The sequence below is a fragment of the Nasonia vitripennis genome, chromosome 3 (genome assembly GCF_009193385.2).
Source record: "Nasonia vitripennis strain AsymCx chromosome 3, Nvit_psr_1.1, whole genome shotgun sequence".
NCBI classification, from domain to species: domain Eukaryota; kingdom Metazoa; phylum Arthropoda; class Insecta; order Hymenoptera; family Pteromalidae; genus Nasonia; species Nasonia vitripennis.
The window spans coordinates 1,561,715-1,583,064 of NC_045759.1; the positions used below are offsets into that span (position 1 = coordinate 1,561,715).

Below are 21,350 nucleotides of genomic sequence, written 5' to 3' on the forward strand. Positions count from 1 at the left end.
CCGCGCGTGGACGATCGCGATGGAAGCTTCTGAAATTGTCATGGAACAACGAAGAACTCTAGCGAGACTTTCGGACGCAGAGCTGAAAAAAGATAGATGATAATATGCCACGAATCCATATTAATGAATCTCTCTGATGCCTCTTTCGCTAATAGTGAGACAGCTCGATATTTCCGGCTTCGCGAAGAGGCCAATTAAAGTGTCGGCAATTCGGGCCTCCGCTGTATCTATACGCCTGCGCACTCTATTTCCAGAAAGAGAGAGCCTCGTCGTCCTTTGCGCGAGAGAATCTTCGTATAAATTAATTAGCGTCCCAGTTTAACGAGAGAAGAGGAGAGATATATATATACGTTTCCATTCGCCCGCGCGCGCGGTATTGATTCATTTTAATTAGTCATACGGAACGCGACCGCTGGCTTTTTTCACGGGCGGCGCGACTCGATTATTTTTCGTCTTGCTGATGCAGGTGTGTGTATATAGGATGCGGAGATTCCAGGTCAGACAGGGATGAGAGAGCTTTTTCTGCGAACCGATCACGGAATAAAACATAGCCGAACGAAAGGTCGCGTTGACCCGGTCGCAAGCCGAGATGTTGATATCGGTTATTTTGGAAACGGATTGGCTTTTAATAATGACCGGATCGATGTGTGTCACGACACACACGATCAGAAATAGATATCGAGAGATAGGAATTTTCAAGCGAAAAAAAATCCAACCGCGTCGCAGCAGCGCGCCCGGAGCCTGGTAATGCGGCGCGTAATGCCGGCACTTAGCGGAGTATAAATAGGCGTTAAATCCGTGCTCGGAGGCCTTAATCTGTATTTTTCTCTCACTCGAGCTAGTCCCGGGAATACATTATCCGCGCGCGAGAGAGAGAGAGAGAGAGAGAGAGAGAGAGAGAGAGAGAGAGAGAGAAAGAGCGCGCTTGCGAGGGAGTTTATCGTTCGCGCGGCGGCCGATAACGACCTACGGGAAAAATAAGGGAGAGGATAAGTGCGGTATATCAAAGGGACTCCTACTCAATGTCATGGCTTAAGCGGCCTAATCTTCGTTTAATCTGTTGCGAGCTTGCAGACGGCACGCTTATACTGTTCAAGGAAGAGGGTTTTTTAAGCGTCGCCAGACGGTGTTATTTCTGTTAGACCTACGGAGGGGTTTATTTGTGTTTGTGTTAAGTTTATTTGTGTAAGAAAAACAAAATTATCAATAATTCTGTCTCTACAAATTTCCCAAACGGTTGACGAAGCCGTCATCGATATGGTCGGCGCCAAGAAGCATCAGCGTCTTCGCCGAATTTCGATAACCGGAGAAGATGATCTGAGAAGAGAAAGAGACTAGCGAGAAAGAGGAAAGTGATGCAAACGCGTGTACGATTAGAGAGTGAAGAAATGTTTTCTTGATGGTGGGGATGAAATGACCGCCTGACTTATATATTTGCAAGTTGTCTAAGTGGGTGATTAGTTTGGATATTGTATCCGTGAACGTCGTATCATTATCAGACAGCGCAGTGGACCGACGTTTTATTAAAGGTATTTATGATGATAAAATAAACACATATTATGTTATATTAATAATTATTAATGTTAATTCATTAGGATACCCAATATTTTGGTTCGATGATATTTTTATCAAACTCGAATATTTTGCATTTGAAATATTTGAAAGTAAGATGTTGCAATCGTCAATTCAAACTGTTTGATGTGATGCATTGTTTTCTAAATGAATAAATAAGTTGTCATAAAAATATATTATTTAAGCATTAGAAAGTGAACAGTTGTAAAAACGCTAGCATCAAATTAGCTCGCTATATTTTATACAAAGTAATATAAAGCTCAAGAGTTACTTGTTTGGATGAAAAAAATTGAGTTCAGATAAACCGATTACGATTGCGAAAGGTTAAATGGCAAACACCTTATCGCTAAGTCTACACGTGTCAAACGTACGAAAAGATAGTATACGTATATCTATGTGCCACAATTAAGACATTCATCGAAAAATACTATTGCGTTTTGATTTTTTAATTTTTTAATAGAAATTTCGCTAATAACCAACAATACTAATCATCAGTTATCTCCAATTCCAGACCTCAACTCCCATAGCATCATGTTCGCCATCGTTCTTCTGCTCTCCATGTGCGCCCAATTGGGCTTCTCAGCTCCCAACCGCTGCGTCATGTTCTGCGACGAAGACCAGCTATCCGCTGGCTACGCTCAGCAGCCAATTCGACAGCAGCCCGTTCAATCGTCCTATAACTTCTTCAGACCGAACTATCAGAGAACCTACCCGGGATCAGTCGGCCTAGCTCCTGTCCCTGCTAGTGGAAGACTCCAGAATTTCAATGTCCAGCCCACTTACGGACGCACCTACCAGGCCCAGCCGGCTCATACCGAACTCCTCGAACCTCAAGGCCAGGTTTCCGCCGGATTTCCCAGCAACGTCGAAGGTGTGATTTACCACAGCTCCAGCGATAGTCACAACTCTCAGACTCACGGAATCCTCAGGTTCCCCGGTGTACAGACTAGCAAAGTTATCCAGTACGAACCCGTCAGAAGACAGCCTTGTAACGAGTACCTTGATCCGTGCGCTATTTAAGTTGGAGCTTTGCTTATAATTATCTAATAAACGAATAATAAAGATTCTATGCTGTGTCTTGGACGTTGAACTTTTTTACTTTCTCTGCGTCGAATGTTTTGAAATTAAGTTGTCATCGGGTAAGCGAACGATAAATCTCGACGCGGTAATCCGGAGCGACTCCTCGCAAATTGCCAATATCCAATAAAACAAAATCACCCGCACACACACTGCGACACAGCCAAGAAGCCATCAAGCGTTATAAGCTAATTCCAATCGGATCCTCATTCCAGCCGCCATCTATACCTAATCAAAGTCCGCCGAGAACCCGAGCCATCGTCGTCGCACTCAGGCAACTCAAGAGCGGGAGAGGGATACAGAGACAGAGCGAAAGCCCTTAGCGGCAGACGACGACGACGACGACGCATACGACGAGGGAATTGCGGAAGGGCAGGTGGCCTAATCTCTCGCCTAATCTGCGGTCCATAGAAATTAACGTTACGAGCTCGTACCAGTAGGAGTCGCTGCTGCTAGTGGCAATTCGTGGCTGCCCGGGTCGGACGTGTCCCGCAGCGATGCTTATGGCTGCTCGCTTGTATGCTTAGTTGCTGACTTTTCTTGCGGCGAGCTTGATGGGCGATTCGGGGGCAGCGATAATGGCTCGAGAGACTCTTCGGGGTGATTGGCTGTTTTGAAGCTTTTTTTCGACATTACTTGTTTAATAGTAATGTTGAATGGAAATATCTCGGCGTGGATGGATTATCGGGGAGGAGACGTCGTTCACTTGGCAATTATTAGATGCATTATGAGACATTGATGTTGCATTTTCTGGATTAATTTTTAACTAGGATGAGAGCAGCTCGCGATAATAATAAAGATGACTTTAATAAGTCCGCGCTTTGTCAGACGTCGCTTTATTATTATAAGCACGTTTAATTTTCACGATTCTTTATCAGCAACGCTTTGTCGCGTATTTTTATTTCGAGCCTTACATCAACTATAAAATCTTCATACAACTTCGCAGTCGAGTTTTATTGATATTATTAAACCCACTGACGAGATAAAGAAATCATTCTTTTCTAACCCGAGTATATTCGAAAGCTAAACAACACGTTGAGAGCAGCATCGGCAATTATCACACCCTCAAAAATAACACTATCAACCCCCAATCACAGCACCCCCTACCAATTCGGAGCGTCGCAAGATGCAACGACTTCCCCCGACTTGGCATTCCGGTGCTCTATCTCTCTCGCATTCTGTGCGTCTCGAAGCCGAGCACAGCTTCTATGCGGATCATCCGGGGAGACGAGTATAGTCTGTCGGGACCGGCTCGCCCAGCATCCCTCATACGCACGGAATCCTCGAGAGCGACTCGCTCGAAGGTACGTACCTACGTACGCAGACGAGGAGGCGGGGGGCAATGGATCGAGTACATCGTTGGATTTGCGGCTTCTCTTCATATTTTTACGATGCTACATCATTCTAGGAGTTTACACGAATAATAAGTTAATAAATTAAGAAGAAAATATTTCCACAGCGAGAAGGTGCACTGCGGACGGATAGCGAGTGACCAAAGGGGAGAGAGAAAACGAGGCGGGACAGCCAGAGATAGAGTGTACTCGCTGTATATAGCACAGTAGTTGCTAACGACCGTCGTCAGAAGCAGGGTTGTTAACTGCGCGGCGGCGGTCGGGCCGAGCTTCTTGCGTATACAGTTTCGCGGGCGCGCGGGTGCCAAATGGGAGACGCTGCCGCGCGCGCGTGACTACTGCGTCCGTTTGGACCACGTAACGGGAGAGCCTCGTCTCTTCCTCGTGAAAAACAACGGTGCGAACGCGCTCTAATAAATTGTACGACGTTGAAACGATGAAACAAAGATTAGTCAAAAAAGTCGCGCGTGTCGAATGAAGAAACTTTGATTGAAAGCCTGCGCGCAGCCTCGTGACGAGCGATAGTTTTCGGCGCCGAGAGTCAAACAAGCTATGCGATTCTGCCGGGGCAAAAAAGGCTATCGGGAACAATGTCTTGTTAGGCGGTTTGCTTAGGCGGTAATCGATTGTACGAGCGCAGCTCGTGCGCCGAAGTCGTTAGCTCCTGTTCTATCTATCTCGCCCTCCAACCCTAACTATCGCCGCAGCTTCTCTCGTCGCTCGCCGTCGGATAATTGTCGCGGCTGCTGTCGTCAGCTATACTACACCGTTAAAGCCGACTAGTTATTTCTTTATTATTATTATTTTTTTTTTTGCTGCGGTCGAACGCGAGAAAGTGACGTAATTACGTGAATAGCACTGCTCTGATGAATCGCGAAGCATAATATACGGAGCAGTGAATTAGCATATGAAATGACTCCAGAATCGAGCTAATTGATCAATCAACTGGAAAGTTAGCTAGACTTAATCGCGCGATGATTGATATTGTCATGCAAATCGAATTATACAAGGAGTGCATTAATTTGAATACGCCGCTAGGCGTCTTTGCCGGCCGCCCCCTGAGTCTCTGCAACCGTGCTGTCTGCGCGAGTCGTGTCATAAAAGGCTTCATTTGATGAGTTGTCGGCCTTTATGATGCCGGAGTAGTCGTGGCTATCGTTAGTCTGCATCTGTCTTTACGGCCGGTGCGATGCGTCGTCGATGCTCGAAACGAGTTCTTTGTGCGCGGTTTTTAACTTGCGATTTTTCGTTACCCGGTGTTGTGGAATTTTTTTCTTGAAATCTATCGAGAACTATGAAGTGCGATAAGTGTTTGATGCACTTAAAAGTTAAAAGTCTTAAACGTTTTGAAAGCAATAAATCAATCGTTGAACAAAGATTTAGATTTTTAACTCGACTTATCTTTAATGAAACGAATTATCTAAAAATGATTGATAACGCTTGTTAATCGCATAAAAACTTCGTATTGGATATTATCGGATGTCGAACCAGTACATAGTTGACATTTCTTGCCTTAAAGTTCAGTGCATTTTTATTTTATGCACATGAACTAAGATTCATTCAATAGCGACCATGTTTGATTTGGCGCAGTGGATTTTCTGCTTAAAACTGTTTTGGTTCACCCTTGTGACTTATATCCTCTACCTGGCGTACCTTAAGTTCATAGCGTTTAATTATTGGAAAAGAAAAGGAATACCTCACGAGGAACCAGTACTGATATTTGGGAATTTGCTTAAATCCAGCAGAGGTCTGATAAGTATAGGTAAGTAAGATCCAAAACTTGTACAAATCGATCGTATAAGGTAAGTCGATGAACTATAACTGTACATTGCAAGAGAGGACGTAAGAAGAAATTATGAAATATTTTGCGAATATCCGATCCATGGAATCTACATGTTTTCCAATCCAATACTGATGGTCAACGATCCAGAACTGATTCGAGTTGTTCTCGTCAAAGAATTTGCTCGATTTCGCGATCGAGGACTTTACTTCGATGACAAAGTTGATCCTCTGACCAGTAATTTATTTTTCCTATCGGGAGAAAAATGGAGAAAGCTAATATCGAAACTAACGCCTACATTCACATCTGGAAAGTTGAAACAGATCTATCCTCTTTTACAAGAAATAGGCGATGAACTGGCAAAGGTCGTAGAAAAATCCATGACCAGAAGTGATATCATTGAAGTTAAGGATCTATCTGCCAGGTAATGGAAACCATTAGGCTTTATAATTACTACTATTCGTAAAATAATGACACTTTTCAGGTACACCACCGATTCGATCGCTTCCATAGCATTTGGCGTCAACTGTGACAGTCTAAACCATCCGGATTCCGAATTCAGAAAGTATGGAGACATGATCGTAAAAAAGAGGTCTAATATTCAGCTTACGTTTGGAATGTTTTCACCATCTGTTCCATCATTGACAAAGCCGTTTTTAACTTCTTTATAAAGGCCTTTTCTGACATGGTAGAGTACAGAAAAAGAGAAAAAATTGTAAGAAATGACTTCTTGCACCTACTTATACAATTAATAGAAAAGGGTCAAGTCGATGATACGGAAGGAGAGAAATTTGAAAACATAGTTAGAATATCAACTTTTGTAAGAATCTACGAAAACATATAAGAAAAGCTTCGTTTGCTACTTAATTATTTTTAGGTGACGATTCAAAAATAACTTTGATGGAAGCATATGCTCAGGCGTTCGTATTCTTCTTGGCCGGATTCGAGACCAGTTCGGCACAACAATCGCGTATGCCTTATATGAATTAGCCATCAACCCAGACATTCAAGAAAAAGTAGACGAGGAAATCGATGAGCTTTTGAACAGCGTGGATGGATGTTCCTATAACAATTGCATTAATAAGATGAAGTACCTGGATATGGTGGTCTATGGTATGTAGTTGGCATAAAAAATGGCAAGCATTGAACACGAAAATGAATGCAGTGTTTTTCCATAGAAACATTAAGGAAACACCCAACATCTCCATTTTTAAATCGCGTTTGCGTCGAGGAATGCGATTTTCCCGAGGTCAATTACAGAGTGCCAAAGGGGATGAGAATCATAATTCCTGCTTCCGGTATCATGAAAAATCCAAGATACTTCCCCAATCCAGAGAAATTTGATCCAGAGCGATTCTCAAGTAAAAACGGCGTCTCCCGAAGCCCTTACGTTTATTTACCGTTCGGACAAGGTCCAAGAAGTTGTATAGGTAATTGAATGTAATCACACTGTGTATAAATTCAAAATTACTAAAATTTAATCTTTTGTTTTAGGAGTACGCTTGGGCATGATACAGACCAAAATAGCTCTGATCAGTTTACTGTCAAAGTTCAAGTTGAGTCCCTGCGAGAAAACGTCGATACCATTGAAATATTCACCGAGATCTATCGTGCAAGTGCCGGCTGATGGGATTTATTTGAATTCAACCGAATAAATATACGTTAAAGCGATCATACATTGACATATCTTTCGTTCAATTCCTCTTCTCGGTTTGTTGTTCGCAAAAGGCACATCGTCGAGAACAACCCATGGCAGCTCCTCAAGAAATTCCATCCCCAAGCAAACGCAGCACTACAAGGCACCTCGATGCCTCTCATAATTCAATCTCGCGGGCGGTACTCGAAAGAGACACGAGAGCACCCACACCTCCTCTCCGCCAAGCTGTAATTGCTCTCAGCCCTCGAATGTAATCGGCGAGATGATCGCCTATCTTACGACTTGATTGGTCGTCATTAAAGGGAATGCGTTTACGCCGCCCCAGAGACGCTGCCTGCGTGGAATTAATACGTGTATATATTGGTGGTGAACGTAAGCGAGAGATAGACGATGCAATGGGAGGGGAGTTGAATGAAATTAACCGTTTAAAGTTCAACTAGCCACGAAATATACCGAAACCATTTTTTACCAGTTCTCTATGCTTCCGGCCTTTTTAACCAGCATTTTACCACGAAATTCATACGTGCCTTTCAACCCACGAGAGATAAGGAATTCGCGTACGTACATAGCGCCGAGGCAAAGAAGGAGCGAGCAAGTGAATCAGGATAACGAGACGTAAGGGAAATGAAGCGGAGAAAGGTGAGGGGGAGGGCGGGGTGAAGAGCGACGGCGGCACTTGCTGAGGGAACCATTCAAAGTTTCGAATCTTACGTCGTCGAGATAATGGATGACAAATTGTAACTACGGATCCCGAATGCGTAATGTGGCCGCTGCTTTGCGTAACGTCGCGTCGTCGCTACTCCGCGCGGCGGTCGAGCTTTGCAAGCTCGAATTGCTTAGTCACGTTAAAACGCCGCCGCGTCACAGAGAGAGAGAGAGAGAGAGAGAGAGAGAGAGAGAGAGACTCTCGGCTGTTTGGATTGTTTCAGCGGACGAGCCGTGCTACGTCGTTTCTATGGTTGCCGAGCTTTCAAATTTTGATTGGTGTTTGGATCGAGAGTAGGAATTGTTGTACGGAAAAGGGAGATGGATCGTTGTAGGGATTGCGCGTGTACTTGCAGTCTTTTATTACGTTCGAACGTTTAATAACAAAAAAAGATACTAGTATCTTTTATCGTTAAAAAAAACTTATTAAACTTTGCTCTCAAGAGGACCCCTTCGAAAACCTCTCGAAAACTATGAACCACGCCCAGCAACATCTCCCATTTCGCGTATGCAGCAGCAGCCAGCGAAGCGATCATGCTTTACTACCGCATCCAAAGCATCAACGACTGCTGCTGCCTCGTCGTATCCCCACTGCTGCCGCAAAAGGGCTACGCGTCCGCCACCTTTTCCGTCATAATCACTTTCGGATTAATTAAATTTTACGCGGGCTGGACGTCGATAAACATTAAATTTAACGGTCGCCACGGCCGTTACTCGCGATGGTCGCGCCGCGGCTATTCAAAGGGTATCAACGCTGACGCGGCTTCGCAGACCCGCGTATTTTCTTGCGTACCGTAGGGACTTCCGCGGCAAAATGCCCTTCGTGCATGGATGTACAGAGCAGTGGAGTTTTTTTTCGAAAAAATTTGAGCGAGCTGTTTTGATTATTGAATAACTAATATTGCCGTATTAAACCGAGATATTTTTTAATTACAATCAACGGCAGTCAAATAAAGTTTCATGCCGGAATTAAAAGGTAGGAGTATACATATGAACAAACTTCATAAAATCGCAGGGCTTTGATTACATACAATATTTAATTATGAAATCTAATTAACTTTGCGAGCTGCGCTTCCGCGATTCGCGTTTTGTTTCGAATATATCCGTAAAATGTTTCCCCGAAAAAAGGCTGCATGTTACAGAATTAAAACGTTCATCAAATGTTTCTCCCCGCGTGCAGTTTGCACCGCTTTGCAAACTCCGTAAATTTATGAAATTTTTAATTCGCCGAAAAATATTTATTTACGCGGAATCAAAGCCGCAGCGCATACGTGCATGAAAAATGATTCTACCTCGCGAAACGGAACACCGTAATTCGGGAATTTCGAAATGATAAAAACGCTCTTTCGTCGCAATTCAATTAAACAAAGCGGCCACGCGCGCGCATCTCGATTTTCCCCGTAGCGCGAAACATTTAAGCTTAAATTTCATTTCCTCGCAGCAGGCATACATACAAAAAAATGTTGCAGCTACAAAGGCAAAAGCTCCGCCGGCACGAGTAGACTGCAGGATTTCAAAAGCGCGCTAATTATCGCGTTCTATCCGCTACGACTGCAGTGCCGCAAACTTTTCGAAGGCGGGGGCCGCTGAATTTCGAAAAAAGTTTCTACTCCGCTGCGGCAATTAATTCGCCGCTCTCGCGCATAAATCTCCGCATTATTCATAACCTAATAACGTGTCCCCGCTGTTAAATGAGCCCTGGGCTTCTAGCAGCCCGACGAGAGTCGCCGGAGTCGAATCCGATAATTAGCGCTCTTAGAATCCGCGCGCCGCACGGGTACCGGGCACTGCACTACTCGCGCGTTTTGCAACGGCAAAAATGCAGGGTCGCCTGCAGCTCCGCAGTAGAGAGAGAGAGAGAGAGAGAGAGAGAGAGAGAGAGAGAGAGAGAGAGAGAGAGAGAGAGAGAAGCTAATTAACGCTCTGCGCCAGCTGAACTCGCTCTCTCTCTTTCTCTTTCTAGCCTAATTTGAAAAGTCACGATTGCTCTTCTAATTACGGAGTAATTCTGCTATATTTTCGTACGCGAATTCAGCTACCCTCCTTTTTTTTAACGAAGCGTTACACGCTTTTTTTAATCCAAGCATCTCGGAGCTCAAAGCGTTCAAATCCGCGCGTCTCGGTTAGATCCATAATGCACCCAAGTACCTACCAGTCCCTCCCCCCCCCCCCCACACACACACACACACAGGTAGCGAGGAGCTGAGTGACATACTCGCGTAACAAGAGAAAGACCGCGAGAAAGAGACAAAGGGGCCGGAGAGAGGGCCATAATTGGGCGGTGGTCTCGCTCGCAAATTGCGAGTAGCGCGCACACGTGTGCGCGGGCTATATCGCATTAAAGCGCCTCCGCGCGGCGGCAACTTCATTTAACAGTCCTTGTTTATAAACTGAAGCAGGACGAGCTCGCGCAAAATATAACTGCGCTTCTAATTACCCGGAGAGTAACTCGCTTCCTTCTTTCGTGAAAAGCGGCCTCGCTCTCTTTCTCTCTCTCTCTCTCTCTCTCTCTCTCTCTCTCTCTCTCTCTCTCTCTCTCTCTCTCGCTCTCACTATTTTGTCGCTTAATTTTCAAGCTCCTTGTCTCGCTCGTGAAATTTCCTACCTCCTTTCTTTTCCACCTCGCGCTCCTTTATACCTCTCATTAACCTTCTCTCTTTCATTTCTCCAGCCCCGCATCCCTCTCTCTCTCTCTCTCTCCCCCGGTCCGATTCTGTTTTTAATCCCTCTCCGCACTCGCTCGCTCGTTCCGCGGGCAACTGCTAAAGTTTCGCCTTGACTTTGCAGCAGCAGCAGCCTCGTCTCGAATTAATCACTCGACACCGCCGATTGTTCCCTCCCCGACGCTATAAGGTAAAAACCTAATAAATAGCCGGAAGAGAGTTTCCCCTGATAATTAAGTCCGCTGAGAAGAAAAGGACCGAGAGGAGAGGGGGGGGGTGAGTGCGCGCCGCTTCTTGCATCCTCGAGAGATGGCTAATTAATTTAATTACCGCCTCCGTTCTCTCTCTCTCTCTCTCTCTCTCTCTCTCTCTCTCTCTCTCTCTCTCTCTCTCTCTCTCTCTCTCTCTCTCTCTCTCTGCGGGAGCAGATTCGTTCTACCGGCTATATAGCGAAACGCCGGTGTATAGTTTGTTTGCCGCTGCATTCGAGTGTGGCGGGGATGAGGTCGACCCGGCGCTGCCGGCGGAGAAGCGAAAAGCGCGCGGCTGGGATTTCGTTCGCACTTTCGCGGTATATCTGAATTCCCTGATGTTATCGAGAATGACGTGTTTCGCTTCGCGATTCCGAGTTATTTTACAATTAATACCAGTTTTCGACTTTCACCACGGAGGAATTCCGAGGAAAAAAATCACCCTTCCCCCCGCGTTTCTATGCCTTCCCGACAATGCGACATCGACGGCAGTAGCGGCAACGTCTCCGAATACCACCGCCAGCAGTACTGCTCTCAAGGGGCTCCTTCTATAGAGATAGTATCTGTATTTCATTAACATTATTCTCCTCGGGCAGCAGCAGCAGCAGCAGCAGCGGCAGTGGCGCCGCTGCGGTATAACCTCTCACCCTCTCACGGCCGCCTGGCTCCTTGAGAGAAGGTAAACGCTTCGGCTTTGTACTGCTGCTTCGAGTTGAGTTTTTGGGCGGCGTGTTTGTCTTTGTCGGGTTAATTAGGCGTCTGTCGCTCGATGATTTTGTTTGCCGGAGTAGGGGAGCTTCACGTCTGCTCCGATGGTCTCCCACTGTGATTGATCGGCGAAGTATAACGCGTGGGCACCTACAGTTTGCATAATTTATTGAAATCCACGAATCACTCGTTACAAAAAAGTAAAACAACAGGAACCCTTCGACAAACCGTTAATTAAACCACTCGAAAGCGAGGGCCATTAAAGGGTAACGCGCGGGAATTACAAGTGGCCTTTTTCCGTATTCCCCCTCGCCCCTCTCATACACACTCTCTTCCAGCCTTACAACTTTTACGCGGCCGGCGCGCTCTATGCTCTATGCGCGAAAGAGAGAAAAATCTATTAATAAAGAAAACGATGGTGACGAGGAAGAGCCGACGAAGAGAGAGAATATGGGAGCCTCCGTGGAGCGAGCCATATACACAGGAAAGAGAAGAGGAGCTTAAAAGTTGGAGTGCGTCCGCGCACAGGCGACGACTCGAGAGGGCCGGAACCAACCAGGCAATTTCTAACTCGCGGAAAGATATGCTAATGCGGCTAATGCATACCTGCCTCGGCGCGCCTCTCGCTTTCGCAAGCCACAATAATCATTAAAAAGTGAAAGGTATGTGTAGTGTCTGCACGTGTGAATTTTTTCAGTGCTCGCGGCTGCAAAATTATGCGCTGTAGTGCTTTTTGTCAAATGCATTTTGAGTAGCTGGTATATGTGCAAATCCACAGAAACCTAAACACTTCAGGGGGTCTGAGTGAACAAAATTGAAATTTGAGGGCACACCTACCAGACCAACTCTTTTGGGTTCCTTAGGCCACCCAGAACACGAAAAACCTTGGGTTCCCGCGTTTTCGAAATACCTATTTTTTGCCAGGCAGTTTAAATTCTCTTATGGGTATTTGGAAAACGCGGAAACCCAAGGTTATTCTAAGGAACCCAAAAAAATTCGTCTGGTAGATGTGCTCTCAAATTTCAATTTTGTTCACTCAGACACTCTGAAATGTCCGGTTTTCTGTGGATTTGCACATATGCGAGGTGCTGCAGTTAATGAATAAATTATTTGGCATAATGAGAACTGATACGATTTCATTTATCGTATTCTTATCGCTGTTCAGATTCCAAGAGTGACCGTAATGTTCGTTGAATAATACGCGTGACGTAACGCATCGTATACTTTGTAGCTGCATGCCTGCGATGTAGGATACGACGTTAAGTGTAGTCAGTCAAAGTCAAGACACCGACAGAAACGGATGATGGATTTATTAATAGAGACGAGTAGCGGAAAAATCCGCGGGGTCGTAGAAAAGAGTTCCGAAGGCTTCGATATTTATAGTTTTAAGGGTATACCCTATGCAGAACCACCGATTGGTGAATTGAGATTTAAGGTGAGTTTTCCACTTTTTTGTATTCTATGCTGAATTTCAACAATACGATATTCAGGATCCAGTGCCGATAAAAAAATGGACGGGAATAAGAGACGCAACGAAGTTCGGTCCGATAAGCATGCAGTACGATAGCACCGTTCGAATGAAATCCGAAAATGAAGACTGCCTTAGCTTGAACGTGTACGTGAAAGCAGGGACTAAGCCAAACGCTCGTAAGGCAGTCATGGTGTGGATTCATGGTGGTGCTTTTCTATTTGGCTCTTCCTACGACACACTTTATGGGCCCGACTATTTAGTTGGACATGATATTGTACTTGTCTCGGTGAACTACCGACTCGGCGTACTTGGTAAAACAACTGCTCGTAATAGATCGTTTACCATTCGATCATTTGGTAGAAGATGTGTTTACATTTTTATTTTTCGAAAAGGCTTTCTAAACCTAGAAGACGAGTATGCCACTGGAAACCAAGGACTCAAAGACCAAGCTTTGGCCCTTCGATGGGTGCACGAGAATATCGGAAATTTTGGAGGAGACCCTGGTAACGTTACCATATTCGGCGAGAGCGCGGGAGGTGCATCGGTTCACTACTTGTGCTTGTCGCCGTTATCGAAAGGTGCTTGGATTTTCAGCCGAAATGAAACAATGGTTGCTATTAAATGTGACGCGTTACAAGTATCTTTTAATTTTAGATTACGTGCACAAAGCCATTTCTCAGAGCGGGGTCATTTTTAATCCTTGGACTGAAATCAAGAATCCAAAAAAAATCGCGTGTGATCTGTGCAAGGTGCTAGGCAAGCCTTTGACCAACTCCAAAGATATAGTGGAATTTTTGAGAACAATCGACACCAAAAGACTGCTGGAAGCGCAGCAAGAAATGATTAGACATACGGTAAAGATTAGTCGCTCTCGTAAGAGCGTAGTTAAGTATAAACGATTTAACGAATGTCATTTTGACCAGGATAAACTGATATTCGGGCCATCGAGCGATCCCAAATCCGCGAACCCGTTCATGTCCCAGTCCATCGAAAAGGAAGCAAATAAAGGTGTCCATATACCTTACCTTGTGGGTAATACCAGTCGCGAAGGAATATTTTTCGTACAAGGTACGACACATTATAACAAAATAATAAATTACCATCGTTAAAATCAGAGGAATTCAGCATTTCAGAAGTAAAAAACGACGAAGCCTTTAAAATGATGGGACAGGACATCAACGTGGCATTTCCATTCGATACTGCAAAAGTGTTGAATAAATATCAAGTGACTCCACAACAAGCCAAGCGCCTGTATTACAAAAGCAAAAACATCTCAGTTGACAATCTCGAATCCTTTGTAGACTCGATGTCCGATCTGCTCTTTGTGGAGGGTATTCATGAGTTCGTGAAGGTGCAGGTCGAGGAAAGCACGTCACCTACGTACTTATATCAACTTTCCTACGATTCGGAGTCGTCATTTATAAAATTCGGAACAGCGGCGCAGATTTCAGGTTACGTGTTCAAATAAATCTTAGCCAATTTTTTTATGGCATGAATTGAAAAATAATCTTTTTCAACAGGTGTTAGTCATTTTGACGACGTGAGATACCTTTTTAAAGGAAAGATTTACGGCGAAGCAAACGTTGGCCTGAAAAAAGGCACGAAAGATTACCGAGTCATGGAGCAAATGACTACTTTGTGGACAAACTTCGCAAAATATGGGTAAATGTCAAGGCTACATTTCCTTGATTGCTTATTTTTTGTTACTCGAGATAAATGCTAAGGAGCAAAAAATTACTAGATTGATCCGAGTCAACATGAGTAGTCGTTGTCTGGGCAAAAAAAAAGCTAACGTCATCTAATGTAGTCTTCATAATATGTTTGTATGTGCAGGAAGCCAACGATTGCTACATCAAAATTGATTCCCGTGAATTGGAAGCCGGTAACTGACAAGACAGTTTTGCGTTACTTAAATATCGATGAAGACTTAACCATGCAATCAGTTCTAAACTTGTCGTTAAAATTGTCATCGGCTCAAAGTATAGTAGCCTGAGTCATCTTACGGATCACTAGGATCGTCATACGTACAGTGTACTTGAAGAAGCTGTCCCAAAGATAAGATGGCTTATGTAACTAGGATTTCCTTTCTTACGTTAAGAATAAGCTGAATAAATAACTCAATTTATCTTCCTATCGTTACTTCAAACGTTACACATGTAATACACTTGAAAGGTTTATCAAATTTTCAATTCCTCTCTCATACCGGATAACGAGCCTCCATCCCAAAACTTCAATTTATAAAAACCGATAATCTAATTAATCAATCAGCACAGAGCGCGCACTAACAAACTCTCCAAATGACTGGCTGGAATCCGAAAATAATTCCTCCAGCAGTGCATGAAAAACTGAGCGAAAGCTCGATTTCATCAATTTTAAATATTCGATCACTAGGAGCAGCTATATAGAGAGAGATAGCTGGGGGGGAAATCGTCGATCAAGCGAACTGTAAAACCACTGGATATCCTCCAGCCGAAAAAATACACGGCTGCAAAAGGGTTGCAGAGAAAATATACGCTCTCTCTCTCTCTCTCTCTCTCTCTCTCTCTCTCTCTCTCTCTCTCTCTCTCTCTCGAAATAACGCGGTCGAGCGTCGCATGGAATCGACGAAAAAGCCTCGCGTCCGCCAGGAAAGTGAATGATAAATCAAAGGAGCTTTAAGACCGGCAGTGCCGTTAGTCCTGCTTTGGCGTTATAATCCGGTCCCGGCTGCACTGCAGTTAAAATAAAAAGAGGGAAAGAGAGACAGAGAGCTAAAGACACACACACACAAACACACACACACACACATAGCACGAGGAGGTGGAGGAGGGCGAAATGGCCCGGAATTCAATAGCAACAAACTCCCGGGGTATTATTCGGCAGTAAAATTTTATTTCTCAAACATTTATCGACGCGCTGGCCGGTGCTATGGAACGAGGGGGGGGGGGATTCGAGCGGAGGAAGCAAAGAGTGCGAGTAAGAGAGTTAATGTCCGAGCGGAAAATGGCCGGGAGATCGGTTTTTATAGAGCCGCAGCAAAACATTGTCCGGGAGACACCACACGGCGTTGCAAATTAAATTTTACTTCAGTATTCGGTTCGAGGCTCACCTAATATCGTCGAATTGTTATTGATTCGACTCCACACGCGACAATGAAATGTTTCAGGAGCCGAAGAAACACAGCAGCGACACCTCTATCATCGCATCTTTCGATATCGCTCGACTGACAAAAGCTAACGAACAAAACTACAGCCTAGCCGGAAAAAGGCACAGACATAAAGGGGGGAAAGGCAACAATGTATCCGATACCATAGGCCGACCAAGAGAGAGAAAGAGAGCGAGTAAGCCAACTAAAACACGAAAGCGAGAGGACAACAGATAGAGGGAAAAATCGAAAGAGAGAGCGAAACAAACGCTCGGCCGTTATATTTGATAACGACAAATTATTGTTACGAGAAGAAACGGGGAGAGGACGTGTTCGGCGCGCTAATCTCCCGATATTTTAGCGGATTTATACTTTCGCCGGCGCGTATCCGGGAAAAGCCCAGGCCGACTTGCGTTCGACACGTTCGTAACGCGCGAGCGCGGATTTCCAATGTTTTTTTTCTATCGTCCGTCTCCCTTATCTCGGCGCTTCAATGTCGAGGGAGTTATGAACAAGAGTACAGCGGTTCAAAAATCAGTATCTCCCGCTCTCTAGCGTCGTAAAGCTGAATACTCTTTCATTAAGCCGTATAATAAATTGAATACGAAATTACGCGCGTATAACGCGCGTCAGTCGGTCCTCGTCCGGGAAGAGCCGAGAGCGAGCCGTGGTATATAGCAGCGCATATGCGCCGCGGAACGATGCACCTGATCCTCGACGGCTAAATTGATGCTCTAATCTGCTATAACTCAGGATTAAGCTCCCGAATTCGATGTGTACGCGCTAGCGAGAGGGGTAAGAAAATTAGTAGCGCGGCGCTGCTGTCGTATAGAACGGAGAAGTTGTTTTTGGTCAGTTAAAAAACTCCTCGGTTACCGACTGGAGTTTTGGCAATCGTATGCGGCAATCTCGGTCCGTCGTAGAATCAAGCGGCAGAGCAGCTGCGCTTCTCCGACAGCCTCTTAGGTGCAGTAAAGCGTCTGGCGGGTCGCAGAGTCTCATTGTTGCCGCCGCGACCCACGGGACTCTGCAGAGAGATACACGCGAGGCGGAAGAGAGGCCTGCGTCTGGCGTTTATGACGCAGCCCGCGCCGACGAGTTAAGATCTCGTTACCAGAGCTCTACTCTCCCTCTATTCGCTAATTTTCTCGTTTCTTTTTCCCGATGCTCCCGAGTCGGAAGGAACTATCGTCTCTCTTTTTCGGAAGGAGAGGGAGAGCGTCGGGAGGGAATAATATTTGAATTCGGCGCGGGGAGGGAGGTTTTTAGGGGATCCCCCGTCGCCCTCTCTCTCTCTGTCTCTCGGATTATAGTGGGAAGTTGGAGAAAGTTCGAGTCGAGGCTTAACTAGGCACTGGGGGGAAATTCGTCTACATAATGCATAAGGAGGCGCTAGGCTGATTGGATATAGTCCGTTACTACTTTCGACCTGCCGGGAAGTGCGCACTTTTCGATTATACTTTGACTCGAGTTCAGGAGCAGCGGGGCTTTTTCCGAATTTCTCGCTGGACTTATATAAGCAGTGGTACTTTTTCCTTGCAAAATGAAAGTACAGCGAAATCGATCACCAACGCCGATAACTCATCCACCGTCGCGCATAATCTCTCTTTGCTATTTGTCTCGGCCCATAGCTCTTCACGCGGAGTAATCTCGCGCTAAGCGCCATAATTTTCCTCCTCTCGGCAACATGCGTCACGTTCGAGCGACGTATGGGTCGCGAGAAAAAGGCGCGAATCTGCGTAAATACGAGCTCGCGGATCCCGAGAGAGGCAGGAGCGAAAAAATCCCTAAACCAAACAGGCGAATTTACAGCCTTACCTTTCGGATGAACGAAAAAATCGCGAGCGAGCAGGAAGTTTTTAATCGGATTTGCTCGAGCGGAAGGATCATACCTTGCTTTTGGACGTGTTCAGCGTTGCGTTTAATCCGTTTTTATTATACGTGCGTTTTTTCGCCTGCACGTATGCTTCAGGGTTATCGCTAATTAAATGTTTAGTTTCGGTATCTTTTGGCTGCAATTCTCGCGATAATACCGGTTGTTAAAATAAATCATCGCAATCTATCCGAGGGACAGTAAAATCAACCCGTTTCCCGCTATCGAATCAATAAACCGTCACTCATCCAAAGCCTAAGCTCGAAACGTCTCAAGCAGAGCGCAGTGGCTGCACTCGGCTCGTGTAATCCGCGCTTTATTGCCCGTGGATTCAATGGATAACGACCGCACACTCGCGACCTGCAGCGACGCGATCGTCAAACCGAAGGAGCCGAGGAGACGAGGGCAGTTGTGGTTGCGATACGATGAAATCGAGTGCAATTTGAAAACGATTAAATATTCCATTGTTTGAAAATGCTCGAAATTATCGTTGATCAAACGTCGTCATGCTAGCATTATACGACCCCTTAACATTACATCACAAGAACAGACCCAACAGCTGCACTAATGAAAGGATTATCAACGTAGTATACATAATGCTCTTTATTCTCTTTAGCAATTTAATGAATTTCCAATCAATTAGGGAAAACGCATGCTTTTACGCGAATCGAAGATCATGTTGAATTCGAGCAACGTTAAGCACACCTGATTAGCGATGGCTCTGTAAGCGGAATAACAGTCCCACAGTATACGCATTACAACAAAATTCCTTTATAGTGTATATTCGCAGCTTATAATGCGCGCAGACGAGACGGAATTCTCCCTTCTAAGCTTCTTCCTCTTTGCTCCCTATCGTCGGCACTGATGCCGAGTAGCTCGTCGTCGTCGTCGTCTCTATGTCTCGCGTTATTGCCCTTTAAGTAAGCGATTCGCCGCAGAATCACAGTGATTTTTTTGCAGCCTCTTCGTCGTCTCGGTCGTATAATCGTATTTTATCTCCCCGCGCTGTGTCGTAAGAGGCACAATGGAGCTTTGTCATCGCTGCTCGTAGAGTGCCGTTTCGAGAGATCTCATTGTGCTGAGAACTATTTGATTTTTGCGGAATTAGAATGCGACACTCATTGGGTTAAGATAACGAGCTTTTTTACGGCGTCTTACCAGATCTGCAATTTTCCACTGAAACGACAAACATAACTCATCGAACGAGGAGTACGACACCGAGACGCTCGATCGAATCAAGCGCCAAGATAGTCTCTCTTGTTCGTCGCGAACGAAAGCACAGCTGAATATAGATCGCCGAGCATCAACTCGCGCGAATCGTCCGATAAAGCTCGTCTAAGTGCCGTCATTCGTGACCGGTTTACAGTCGCCGACTGACTCGTTCTCGAGCGACGTCTTGACTTTTCGCCTTGATTCCTCCGCCGCGCGCGTGTACACGCAGATGCTGCTGCGTTTTCTCGCGCCCTTATCGCATGGGTTGCCGTAAACGTTGATATAGCCCCGTCGTAATTTGCGAGAACTTTTCTCGAGCAGTTCGTAAGGGAGACTGTGTGCTAAACAACGTATGGTTTTGCTGTGGTATAGCACATCGTTCTATGCATTGAAAAAGGAAATAAACGAAGCTTCTTCGAAACAAGCCTTTCAAAAGTAAAATTCAATCCCTCTTTGTTTTCAGCAATTTCGGAAGACGAGTCGCGCAGGCCTCATTGAAGCGCTCCAGTGCTCCAATTAACCTGGCTCTCAGATTTCAGCTGGAAACCTTGCAAAAAGCGGAATCTCTCGCCGCAGTTGATTAAAAAGCCAAAACGCAGCACTCGACCCCAAAAACAATTCGATATAGCCCAAATACGCGGCTCTTCGGAAAAACGGCGAGTATAGAGGCGAGAGATACAGCAGGAGGTTGTAAGCGTGAGGTCGCGGCACGATTCCGGAGAGAATCTTCCGTAAAGCTCTCCGAGAAGAAAGGGGTGAAGCAGCATCCCTCGGCTGCGCGCTCTCGAGGCATGTTAATTAACAGTATAAGCTTCTGCGAAATACGAGGGCGGAGCACGAAAGAACGCCTTTATACAACTAATTAGCGGCAGCTGGCATTCGGGCTATTTACGGCGCTATGTCGGCCGCTTATACTTGTATACTCGCTCGATTTTTTTCTTCGGAATTTTCGGAGGTATTCAACGCCGGCGGAGGATCGAGTGGGCTATCGAGAGTGATTCTTTGGGATGAGCGCAGTTGGGGGAGAAAGGAAACTTAAAAAATTCATTAGCACCGAAATCTCGATCCGAGGGGATGTACAGCACAGCGCGACGTCAAATTCATAACCTGGAACCTCCGGGCACTCGGAGCGATTAAACTGCAGCGCGCGGAAATCAGGTCGTGCTCGTCTATAAAAAGCTCGCTTGCAAGCTCGAATTAAAGTGTTTTCGCGAGGGAGACAGATACGTAAAATTTGTAATGGCCCAACGCGACGGCGTAAAATCCCCGATTGACGGGCGTAATCTGCTCGCGTGTGTGACTGCGTCCTCCCTTGGGAGGGAGATTTTTACGTTCGCCGGTATTGTTAGCAAAGTGCCGCCGTAAAGAGCTACTGCGTTGATCAGGACTGGCTTACGGTTGTCCGAGATTCAACGCAAGAGTTTTCGAGACAATGAGCTTGAAATTTTCAGCGCGCGGCAAAATTCGTAAACGCGCACAGGCGCGCCCCATCGCTTATTGTCGTTCCTCGCGCGCTCTTTGCTGAAAAAGCTCTCGTCGTGCGCTGCCTGGAACGAGGCCAATGTAACCGAGCGTATATTATTAACATGTAATTGAATGGCGTAAGCCTGACTCGCGCGCGCGCGCTGCCGGGGCTATAGACGCGCTATTGTGCAAAGTCGCGTGCGCGCCGCAAGTTAATTAAGAGCCTCTAATGAAGCAGCCGCGGCGGCGGCGGCGGCGCTGCAAACGACGACGTCGACGGGAGAGAGAAAGAGAGCCGAACTCCCTCCCTCTGCTTTGCCTCGCTTCTCTCTCTCTCTCTCTCTCTCTGTCTCTTCTCTTTCCTACGTACAGTCGCGCTTCGCTGGTGGTTGGACTTTCTTGACTTTTCGGCGCGTTTTCTCTTATTCCTTTGTTTTACGC

General features: G+C 45.7%; 3 protein-coding genes and 2 pseudogenes across 4 annotated transcripts in view; 3 read left to right on the forward strand and 2 right to left on the reverse strand.

The window, feature by feature from the left end:
* The window catches only part of LOC100118612 (putative ATP-dependent DNA helicase Q1), a 128,906-nt gene that overhangs the window by 4,632 nt on the left and 102,924 nt on the right, over positions 1 to 21,350 (reverse strand). The window lies entirely within an intron of this gene.
* On the forward strand, positions 1,285 to 2,655 carry LOC107980940. Its single transcript, XM_016984445.2, has 2 exons — positions 1,285 to 1,529; positions 2,084 to 2,655. Exon 2 carries the CDS (start codon positions 2,104 to 2,106, stop codon positions 2,590 to 2,592), a length of 489 nt encoding a protein of 162 aa, XP_016839934.1. The 5' UTR covers positions 1,285 to 1,529; positions 2,084 to 2,103; the 3' UTR covers positions 2,593 to 2,655.
* On the forward strand, positions 5,119 to 7,463 carry LOC103315263 (annotated as a pseudogene).
* On the reverse strand, positions 6,286 to 7,454 carry CYP6CK13P (cytochrome P450 6CK13 pseudogene; annotated as a pseudogene; the record flags this gene model as incomplete). The annotated part of the gene is given in 4 exon segments (NR_045261.1): positions 6,286 to 6,348; positions 6,661 to 6,894; positions 6,960 to 7,212; positions 7,277 to 7,454. The product of NR_045261.1 is annotated as a cytochrome P450 6CK13 pseudogene (transcript).
* Positions 13,037 to 15,392, forward strand: CCE-A3 (carboxylesterase clade A, member 3). Its single transcript, NM_001172487.1, has 8 exons — positions 13,037 to 13,200; positions 13,256 to 13,547; positions 13,629 to 13,814; positions 13,891 to 14,090; positions 14,160 to 14,304; positions 14,352 to 14,687; positions 14,757 to 14,898; positions 15,070 to 15,392. The coding sequence occupies exons 1-8, from the start codon at positions 13,066 to 13,068 to the stop codon at positions 15,227 to 15,229; spliced, it is 1,596 nt and encodes a 531-aa protein (NP_001165958.1). The 5' UTR covers positions 13,037 to 13,065; the 3' UTR covers positions 15,230 to 15,392.